Genomic DNA, 11,640 nt, shown 5'->3' on the forward strand with positions numbered 1-11,640 from the left:
AATAATTACTAATTTTCAAAACACCTCCAATTACTTTCAAATTCAACTATGTTGAAGAGCATGCAAAAGCCTAATTTAATATGCTAACACATATTGATTTTAAGCTTGTTAAGGCCATGTGAATTAATCTTTCACCTAAGATAAATATTAAATAAAATCTTTAATACTTAGTCAAATGTTCCAATTTTAATATCCGACAATGACCATATCAAGGGGCAATATAAAATCATGCTACATGTTTAAACTAAGTCATGAGCAACTAAGAAAATTAGATCCCGTACAAGAAAAATAAAAAATCTCTAGATTTTATATTTAATCATGCAAACAAGTAGTATAAGTGTCACAAGCATGCTATATAACAAGAATTTAAACCTAAAACATCCCCTACCTCAATTTGAGATGAAAATCTCAAATGCCATCAAAATGGAACGGCTCCGAATCCGACAAAACTACTAGGTTTTGTTGGGGACAACGCCGTGAACATAACCCCCATGAAAGCCCCATCAAAATCATAACTTGACCTCAAAACCAAACTCAAGAAATGGTCAAAACTGAATTCTAATAAGGGGGAAAGGTAGAGCACGGCGAGGGGAACAACAAACGTTAAGGCCGAAGACTTTCCATCAAGGAAAAGTGAACCAAAAGAGGAGAGAGAAGATGGCAGCACCCCTTGGGGTGCCATGGGAGGTCCAGGTCGTGTATGAAGAGGAGAGAAGATGAAAAATGAAATATCTCACCCCCCTTTTATAGAAATCTCAAAAAGTGCCCCGAACGGGCCCCGCCGGGTCCGAAAAAGTAAAATTTGAGCAGACGCACTCAAATGGCAAAGCTTTGGGAACAAAAAAGATTTGAAATGATAAAATATGAATAGCGGAAGAAACGGCGTCAAAAAATGAGTCCCGAGCAGAAAGTTATGCCACGAACAAGTTCGGCGGCAACCAGGTCCAGAAACTCTGAAACTGGAGAAAAACGACCAGAACGGAATTCTATGAATTTACAAGTCAACAAAAAGTGATAATGAATCCCGTACGAGGATCCAGGCTCCAAACAAGACATTTTGCAATAACTTTCGTTAATTGCACAATGGCCCCTACAAAAAGGGCTAACTGCGAAACTGCCCCAGAATGAAAATATCTTCCAAAATATATTTTCTTAGATGCCCCTGAAATAAAATATCTTCAAAAGATATTTATGAAAAACACCCCAAGAAATGAAATTAATTCCAAAGATTTATGCATCCATGCCCCTATGGGCACCGGGAGCAACCAGAGTACTTTCTTGCAAAAGTAAAGATACATATTTCATGGAAACCACTCACGATAAGGATACGTGAAGTCAAAAACCAACTCCGAGCTTGAAAAGTGAGGTTGTACCAAAAACTGACTAACGGAGATAAGACGAAATAGGGAAAAGGACGAAATAGCGCATAGTATCGAAAAACGAAAAATGTGAAAATGACTCGGTCCTTAAAGGAAGTTGTCAATTCACATGAAAGAGTCTCAGAAACCAATTCTGAGCAGTCGAGATGACACTAAGTAACACGAAACAGAGCTCAGAAAGGAAAATTAAACGAAAAAAATTCATTCGTAAAATTTCAGGAAAAAGGAAAGGAAGGCAAATGACCGAGTCATTACATTGAAAGCTTTCATTCTTGATAAAGGTGGATAATAACCCCTTTTCACTAAGTAACCGGGATTCTAGCCTCATCAAGAATTGAATTTCTTGCGCCGAAAGGTGGAGGGCCCAAACTTTAGGTTAATAATTGAACTTACTTACAAAAAAAAAAAAAAAAAAAAAAAAAAAAAAAAAAAAAAAAAAAAAAAAGAGCAAAAGCAACAGCAATAAAAGTGAGGACTTTTCCCAAATGGTGAGAAGTTGGAAATGATTAGATGGAGGTTGTCTTGAATTGTAGCCTAGTTGATTTGAGCTTGTAAGTCCGTAGGGATGTTTAAACGCCTCATGAATCACTAGAAAGCTTAATAGATCAACGCATTGCACCATGCTTCCATCTTTAATCCTAAAAAAAAAAAAAAAAAAAATTCGAGTGAAATGAATAAGCGCACCTCGATGAATGAAGCTTTAATAAAAGGTCCACTTTTTGTCTTAATGATCGGTACTAGATTTGTGTGCTAGTTTGAGGGTAAGGATGTGATTAATTCTTTAGTTGGCTTACATTGCAGCATATTTGATGCCGATCCACTCAAAAGGATTCTAGAGTTGTTTTGATTTGCATGATCATTTTCTTGATGTGTGAAGGACCATACTTGCTTGCTTGATATTGAGATTTTGGGAAATTGCTTAGAAATGTTTGAAACATTGCATACTTGAGGTACTTTTCTCCCAATATTTGTTTGCAATATTGGTACCTCTTTTGAAAGAATGAGCTTAATGTTTGTGGGTATCATTTTTGGAAACCCTCACGAGACTTCACTCGTCCACTAGGGGTAACCTAGGGGTTTAAAAGGCTTGTCGCATGTGCTAAGTACAATCGTGTTCCCTACGAAAGTAGCGTTATCCTTTTATTGCTTTCTAGTTATAGTTGTTTAGTTTTTCATTTCATTTCTTTATTTCGTAGTTCATTGCTAGGGACTAGCAATATTTAAGTTTGGGGGTGTGATGAGTGCTGAAAAGTGCACTTTTAAACCCCTTAAGCTTAAGTGTATAGGACCTTTATCTATCTTATTTTTCCATTTTAGTACTTATTTGTGTTTTTGTCTATTTCAGGTCGATAATGTTAAAATGGGCTAAAAATGGTTTCTTAAGGCCTTTTTGGAGTCAAACTAAGTCTTAGTGATGATCCGGAGTAAAAGGATGCTGAATTGGAGCAAAAAGAGGCTGATCCTGAAAAGCTACTAAGTGAGATCGATCGTAGAAAGTGAGATCGATCAAAGTTGGATTGATCGAAAATCAAAGTTGGATTGATCGAACTTTTTCTCTGATCGATCGAACTTTTGCTGGCAGCGAGTTGTCTTATTCCCGTGCGCGCCCAAAAGTCCACCTACCACATAGTACGGGATTAGATATTTTTGGAGCTATATTCCTGACTTAGTGACTAAGAAAAGGACCTTTTATATAAAGGAAAGTGACCCATTTTGTAAAAAAGCTTTTTATTATTTTACTTTTACATTGTAATTTTAATTTCTCTCGCTAAAAAAAGTTAGAGATTAGGGTTAGAAGAAAAGAAGGAAGTAGAGGCACATCTCAAGACCCATCTCTAGATCCACTCTTTCTCCATCTCTAGAGCTTCAAAGAAGAAGAATAAGAAGAAGAGGAAGAAGAAGATGGAGCCATATTTGGAGCTTGATTCCATGACCACATCCACCTCCTCCATGATTGGCTAGATCTATACTTAGGGCTTGGATGAGCCCTAAGTCTTGTGTAATCTAAACCCTTGTATTTCTATTTTGGGGGATTTATATATATTGTTGTGATTAGTGTTCTAACCTTGTGAATTTCATGAATCTTGGTATATTTCTATGATTCTATGGTTTAATTCTTCCTATTAATTCTCTAGTTTATTTACATGTCTATGTGTGATTAAATTAGGAATTATTTCTTACATGATTCATATAGATTAATTCTTTCTATTGATTCTCTATTTGATTACATGTTGTCTTATGTGTGATTATTTGGGAATTAATCTCTAAACTAGTTTTTCTATATTAATTGCATGTCTATGTGTGGTTGATTGAAAATCTAGTGATGGGTAAGCATGGGTTTTTATTGAATAGGTTTGTCAATTAATTTGATGGTTTATACTTGTGCTTGATGGGTTGTTCTACAATTTAATTCATGCTTATAGGTAGGTAGACAATCTATGCTTGCTTATATATTCCATGGCTTATTATTGCAAATTCCATGATTCTCTAGATTAATGTGTGCTATAATTGTTGCTACTTAGATGGGTCATGCTTAAAATTGATGGGTTGTGCTACACTTAGTTTAGGTAGATAATTTATACATAAATTAGATGGTCCATGCTTAATATTGCAATTGGTAGTCACATTTTATTCACAACAATGTATTCCCCATTAATGGAAAGCAAGTGGTTAATTACACGAGCTTAGTGGTGATTCCAACACCCTAGGTCCTCTCTTCATATCTCTTAAATCCCTATCTCTCATTAGTTTACTTTACTTACTTTTTAATTTCATTGTACCTTAGTGTAATCAAACCAATATCTCGCTTTACAATCTTTTGATACGCTAGAGTTGAATTTAAATTCCAACACGTATAATCCCTTGGAACAATCCCTACTCACTCTTGCTACTTTAGTAGTAGTGTTGGTAGTGGTTTTTATAAATTTAAACTTGACCTGAAAGGCTTTTCTTGAACCGCACATTCACTACATTATTTTGGCTTATAAGAACGGCCCTCGTTAGGTGATCCTCCCAACTACCTCCCAAATTAAGTACACAGGCCTGAAGCATATCCTCTAAAATCTGGATGACACGCCCTGACTGGCTATCCGTCTATGGATTAAATGTCGTACTAAGGTGCAATGATGAGCCAAACACTGCGTGAAGTCCTTCCCAGAACTTTGAAGTAAACTTGGCATCCCTATCCAAGACAATAGACACTGGAACTTTATGCAACCTCATAATCTCTTTCACATACAGTACACCAAGCATCTATGCGTCATCTATTGCCTTGATAGGTAGAAAGTGAGCCATCTTGGTCAATCTATCAATAATGACCCATACGGCCTCATTTCCCCTTTGTAACCTTGGAAAACCTGCCACAAAATCCATAACAATATGCTCCCATTTCCACTACGTTACCGGCAACAAACCAGCTAGTCTCTGGTGCTCGACCTTCACCTGCTGACAGGTAAGGCATCTAGCCACAAACTGTGCAACATCCTTCTTCATCCCACTCCACCAATTCTGACATCTCAAATTCTGATACATCTTGATACCACCTGGATGAACTGGAAAGCGGGAGGTATGAAATTCCCGTAAGACGTCCTCACGACAAACTGTGGGAATAACCAATAAACCCCTAAAACGTAAACCTCCATCTGTATATAAGGTCTAGTCTTTCACTGTCTCTCCACTAGAGATCAAAGTGTAAATGGCATCCAAATCCAAATCCTGTCTCTGTGACTCAATCACTCTCCCAACAAGGGTAGGTTGAGTTACAAGACCAAACAAGAATGCCAACTCACTACCATTATCATCGTCAAAATAATACAATCCCATCTTTGCCAAATCCTCAAGCATCTTCCATTTCCAAATGGCTAATCCAGCCAAAATCGCACGAGATTTCCGACTTAAGGCATCAGCTACAACATTTGCTTTGCTCGAATGATACTACAAGTCAAAATTATAATCCTTCAGAAACTCAACCCATCGTCTTTGTTTGTTGTTCAAGTCCTTTTGGAGAAAAAGGTACTTGAGACTCTTGTGATCCGAGAACACCTCGAATCTCTCACCATACAAATAGTGTCTCCAATATTTCAAGGCAAATACAACTTCCGCTAACTCCAAGTCATGTGTAAGGTAGTTATGCTCGTGAGTCTTTAATTGTCGAGACCCATAAGCCACTACTCTACCATCCTGCATTAATACACAACCCAATCCGTCACCTGAAGCAACACAAAAGATCATATAACCCAAGCCATGCTCAAGTAGCACTAACACTAGAGTCGTAGTCAACCTTGTCTTCAACTCTTGAAAGGATGACTCACAGGCTTCATTCCATGTAAACTTGGTCCCCTTCTGGGTCAAGCGAGTTATAGGCGCTGCCAAACGGGAACAATCCTTCACAAATCTTCGATAGTACCCCGCTAGGCCAAAAAAACTTCGGATTTCAAAAACATTCTTAAAGTGTTCCCAATTTAAAACTGCTTCAATCTTTGATGGATCCACTGACACTCCACTTTCCGAGACAACATGCCCCAAAAACTTCACATTTTGTAGCCAAAATTCACACTTCTCATATTTAGCATACAATCGGTGCTTTCGCAAAATCTGTAACACGATACTTAGATGAATCTCGTATTTTTCCCAAGATCATGAATACACAAGGATGTCATCCACGAAAATGACCACGAATTGGTCTAAGTAATCATGGAAGACACGGTTCATTAGGTCTATGAATGTCGCTGGCTCATTAGTCAAACCAAAAGGCATAACAAGGAACTCATAATGTTCATACTGTATACGGAAAGACGTCTTTGGGATATTATCATCCCTAACTCGTAACTGATAATAGCCTGATCTTAAGTCTATCTTCAAAAAATAGCAAGCTCCCCTCAACTGGTCAAACAAATCATTTATCCTTGGCAAAGGATACTTGTTCTTGATGTTGCATGATTCAACCTCCAGTAATCAATGCACAACCTTGAAGAACCATCTTTCTTCTTGGCAAACAAGACTGGTGCACCCCATGGTGACACACTTGGTCAGATAAAACCCTTCATCTTTAAATCATCAAGCTGTTTATTTAATTCTTCTAATTCCACTGGTGCCATACGATACAGTGCCATAGAAATTGGCGCGGTACCGGGCATAAAATCAATAGTAAACTCTATCTCCCTTCTAGGAGGTAATTCCGTCAAGTCTTCCAGAAAAACATCCAAAAAGTCACGAACAACCGCCGGATAATCATTTTCCACAACATCATCTTCTTTAGATAATAAACTAGCGAAGAAGTAGTCACCACAACCTCGTCTACGAACCCTGTAAAATGATGGAGAATGGGAATCACTCTAATCTCCCACGAAAAAGAAACAATCCCCCTTGGGAGTGCAAACTGTGACTCTTCCTTTGAAACAATCAATCATAGCACGAAATGAAGCTAACCAATCCATCTTGAGAATAACATCAAAGTTAGTCATCTCAAGGAGGATAAGGTCAAACACAAAAGTCTGTCCAGCTATCACGATAGAACAATGCCTCACAACTCTACTCAAGGACACTAAAACCCCAACTGGCATATCGACACATAACGCATGATCTATGCAACTGACCTCTAACCCTGATGCAAATGTGAATGATGATGATATGAACGAATGAGATACACCAGAGTCAAACAAAACACAAGCCCAAGAACCAAACATTGGAAAAATACCTCAGAGAACTAATAGACCAGAAGACGTGTCGGCCTGGACAACTGCATAGACACGTCCCTATGGTGCCTGTGCTTGAGAACTGCTAACCTGAACACCTGACTGTTGTGCTGACATAGTAGGAGTATCTCTCCTAGTTGGTCGTGAACCTTAAGAAGACATGGCAGGCTATGGTGGCAGCGGTGGTCTAAAACCTGACTGAACTGTAGCTAACTGTGTCGGCCTTTGTTGTGACCCTCTGCTATTACCAGTGCCTGTTCCCTGATTTGGACAATCCTTAACCCTATGGCCCTATTGGCCAAACCAAAACATACACCTGAATTAACGGATGTCTGTGGACATTCTGCCTTGTAGTGACCCGGCTGATAACAGCGAAAGCAGACGACACCAATTCTAGTAGACCCTATTGGCATAAGGGTAGTAGGAGTGGATAGTGCAGACTGCTGTCCCTAAAACTAAGATGAACCACCCTTATTCTTTTTCCATGACTGCCCCTCTAAAGATGATCCTACATTCCTCTTTTGCTTCCACTGTTCCCTTCCTGCATTCATATCCTTGGCTTCTGCCTCTAACATTAGTGCTCTTTCCACTGCCACCGCATAAACTTTGAAGTACTGTGCTGTTATCAATGGCCTTATTTGGTAATAAAGGCTAGAGACAAACTTTCGAGTCTTATCAGCTTCATTTTTCACTGACTCAAGAGTAAAGCGAGAAAGAGAGGTAAACTTGTTTTCGTACTCGGTCACTATCACGTTGCCTTGTATAAGATCATCAAACAGTTTTCTTAACTCCCACCTCTTGGTAATCAGAAAATACTTTTCATAAAATAACTCCTTAAACATATCCCAACTCATGTCCTCAACCTTGTGGTGGTTAGCAACCGACTTCCCCCAAAGCTTGGCGTCATTGGAAAATTTGTAAGCGACCAAGATGATTTTCAGATGATCATTCGTTACATCTATAGAGGTCAAATGGCTCTAATTGGTTAAGGTAGTCGTCCACTACCATTGGATCTGCACCACCCTCAAACATCATTGGCATCAACTTCGTAATTCCAGAAATCAACTTGAGACGTTTCTGTGCAGTCGTCTCCTCTACCTGAACTACCAGTTACGGTACCGGTTGCAGGAAAGAAGCAATTGTAGCCCTCAAGGCTCTCTGTAACAAGCGGTTTAGTGCCAGATCAGCCAAACCTTCACCCTCTTCAATGGGTGCCTTAACATTGTCCATTCCAGTAGGAGGGGAATCAAGTCCCTAAGAATTGTATCCTCATCAACTTGCTCCATGGGATTAGAGCTAAAGCTTTCACCAACATCACCTCTTGTTGGCCTAAATCCAACTCCCATTGGATCTGTTCACGGTGGCATTGTACAATAAAATGAGAAAATGGTTCAACAACAATGACACTAAGGTCTAAACGTGAATGACTCAACACAAAACAATACTATAATAGCACTTAGCATGCAAAGATATGCAATAAACACCTTAACATAAGCATAGATGTAAACACATAAACACGTAAGCAAGTAGACAATTAAACATGCTTCCTCAACTGGTAAAACACTTTAGCAAATAATCATATAACAATGCAAATGACTTCCCACATAACTCAAGGTAGGCCTCTACTTATTGTCCTAATGGTTTTCAAACCACTGCTCTGATACTAAATTTGTAACGACCCGAACCGGGGGTCCAAATCACTAACTGGGTCCTTAACCAAACACGAGGACACAGTAGGGGTAAGATGGTCATTTTATAATATGAAAGGGTAATCTGCCTTCAAACTAGTCAAATGAAGTTTAAAACAACCATTCTAGTCATTTTATGATGTTTGATGAGATTTTACAGTCATTAGATATGATCTCCCAAAAGCACCCTTACACGGTTCAAGAGAGATTCCGACACTGTCCCACTAAAACAACCCTTACACTTAACATGAAGGGAATTTGAAGATAAAATTAGTCTTATTGGAAAGCTAATTCAAAATTCTTGAAAATGCACTCAAGAATGACCTAATTTGGGTTTGGCAAAGAAGTTATGACCAAACGAAGCCGGGTGATCAAAGCTAACAAAACTATGAAGGGCAAAAACTCCACTAGAGGACTTAAACAGGTTCCCAAATCTTGGTACCAGTTCCACATGGGTAGAATGCCCTAACGTGAACCAAAACACCCCATTAAATCAGTTCCACAAATGCTGAACCGATTCTAGAAAATCATAACCCAAAAAAATGTGCCCAGAAAAGCCTAAGGTTAAACATTTGTGCACTTAGGCACCCCATAAGTCCCATGGTGACCTTATTCTAAGTTAAATATTACATTCAAGTAAAATCATACATTAGTCCATTACGCCATTAAAGTTAAACAAGTCGATCATACATTAAAATATGGCCTTAAGGCCTTACATGGATTTCGAAATCATAATCAGACCATAAGTTACAAGAGGATGGTCTTAGAACCATTTCTACCCATGTAATAGATACAAAATGACCCCTAATACTATTTACCACAAAATATAGGTAATATACACATCGAGCACAAAAGAGTCCAAGTCCATCAACCCGACTACACTTGTGGTAGATTGTCGTCCGCCACTTCATTTTCGTGTCCTGAAAAAAATATTAATAATAAAGGGGTGATGATGAGCGCTGAATAGTACGCATATAAACCCCTTAAGCTTAGATATTCTAGGACCTTTATCTATTTTACTTTCCCGTTTAAGACTAATTTCATGTTATTGCCCTTTTCAGGTGCTTATTCCCAAAATAAGCTAATTCAGTCAAATTAGAGCATAAAAGAAGCAATCTCAAGCTGAATGGAAGAATGGAGCAAAGTGGAAGTAAAGTGGTGAAAATCTGTAAACTTCGATCAATTAAGAATTTTTTCAATCGATCTCACATTGATCGATCTCACCTTACTTATATGGATCAAACCCCTTGTCCTTATCCAAAAGACACTACAAGAAATTAGGTTTTTAGTGATGGTTGAATCTGTCCCTAAAAGCCCTAAGACCGTCCCTAATGATCGAATTCGACCGTCCCTAATAGTTGTATCCCATAAGATTTTTAGGGACGGTAAAAGTTGTCCGTCCTTAAAAAGTTTAACCTTTAAGGACGTAAGACCGTCCACGTTTGATTTATTAGGGACGGACCTATTGTCACAAATAGGTCGATTTATTAGGGACGGACTTACTGTCCCAAATAAGACCGTCCCCTTTCATTTATTATTGGGGACGGTATTTACTGTCCCTAATAGTCGATATATTATAGACGGGTTTGTTGTCTGTCCCTAATACAATACTTATTAGACACAATTTGTATTTTCCCTAATATGGTTTATTATTATTATTATTATTAAATTTGTATTATTATTATTTTTTATTATTATTATTTTTTATTATTATTATTATTATTATTTTTTTTTTTTTTGGTTTTTACTCTACTGGATTTGTGTTCTAGAAAAACTTATTAAACCAAAACATCCAGAACTAAAAAGTACATACATCCACAATATCATTCTAGAAAGAAAAAAATTGATCATCACCACAATACGGTGCCAACAAACAAGCTCTTAATCTCATGATGAAACTACAAATTCTCCAGTTTTGTAAGCAAGAACTAAAAGTATGTACTGGCTGCTTTAACATCAAATGGTTCCAAACATCCTTAAAAATTAAAACATCATTTTAAACTGAATGCAATCATGAAAATGCAGGCTAAAAACGTACCAAAATAGTTAAAAATCAGCTAGCTAGCCATCAAAAAGCTCCAAAATAAATCTACCAAAATAATTATCTTTATAGTTCATTCAGGTGATTGTTGGCGGCTGTTGATACCAGCTTGGCGAGGCATGCTGCTGTTGGGAATGTGATGGAGAATGTTGATATTGGTGGAAGCGTGGTGGTAGCAGTTGTTGGTGCTATTGTTGCTGCTCAAGGAGCTGTTGTTGCTGCTATTATTGCTGGTCAAGGAGATGCTGTTGCTGCTCGAGTAGCTTCTAAATTATATCCAACTTCTCCTCCAAACTTGTAACTTTCTCCATAAGTTGTGCATTTTTTTCTTTAACATTTTTCGCCCTTTTTCTAGAAGCCTCTTCAAAAGATGAGGATGCACGTTGATGGCTCGGAGCTACAAAACCATTTCCGAACTCACGAAGATATCCTTTTCTGATACCTAATTGGTTTTCCACTATCTCAACATCATTTATGATAGGACTGGTACCATCAGAATTGAGAGAAACTTGTGAAAACTTTTCTTTCATTTCTTCCTGAAATTAAGATTAATGTAATGTTAAACATCAGTAGGTCCATAAAAAAGTAGTATTGCTATCAATAACTAAACAACTTTTTTCATTCTAAACTAAAGAAAGGTTCTCAGTTCTATAGTCACCTTCTCTTCACTTTTCTTCTGATTTTTTGCATTTCTTCACTGTACTGATATTTCCTACTTATTTTCCTCATTTGCAGTATTCTGTTTTCATTTCAATACTGACACTAGGAAAAAACACAAAATAAATGTGTTGTACTGGTATGTTGTTTTTTATTGTCAATTTTCCCAAAAGTTTCTTGTA

The 11,640-nt window shown here is 37.8% G+C and overlaps 1 protein-coding gene across 1 annotated transcript; it reads right to left on the minus strand.

Annotated features, from left to right (window-relative positions):
- Positions 1 to 6,406: 6,406 nt before the first annotated feature.
- Positions 6,407 to 7,485, minus strand: LOC132277482 (uncharacterized). The gene is made up of 3 exons (XM_059779335.1): positions 7,287 to 7,485; positions 6,807 to 6,981; positions 6,407 to 6,683 (listed from the first exon to the last, which is right to left on the minus strand). Exons 1-3 carry the CDS (start codon positions 7,483 to 7,485, stop codon positions 6,407 to 6,409), a joined length of 651 nt encoding a protein of 216 aa, XP_059635318.1.
- Positions 7,486 to 11,640: the final 4,155 nt, after the last annotated feature.

The sequence above is a fragment of the Cornus florida genome, unplaced genomic scaffold (assembly GCF_030987335.1).
Source record: "Cornus florida cultivar Cherokee Brave unplaced genomic scaffold, ASM3098733v1 CherokeeBrave_3.0.0_Hap2_Chr10, whole genome shotgun sequence".
NCBI classification, from domain to species: Eukaryota; Viridiplantae; Streptophyta; class Magnoliopsida; order Cornales; family Cornaceae; genus Cornus; species Cornus florida.

What these genes read in the sequence shown, in the direction of transcription:
- LOC132277482 (XM_059779335.1), bottom strand. Translation starts at nt 7,485, where the DNA reads ATGCCAATAGGGTCTACTAGAATTGGTGTCGTCTGCTTTCGCTGTTAT. An exon ending in TCACAACAAAGGCCGACACA is followed by an intron (nt 6,982 to 7,286) that starts GTTAGCTACAGT and finishes CATTTGCATCAG; the next exon opens with GGTTAGAGGTCAGTTGCATA. An exon ending in GTTATTCTCAAGATGGATTG is followed by an intron (nt 6,684 to 6,806) that starts GTTAGCTTCATT and finishes ATCATTTTACAG; the next exon opens with GGTTCGTAGACGAGGTTGTG.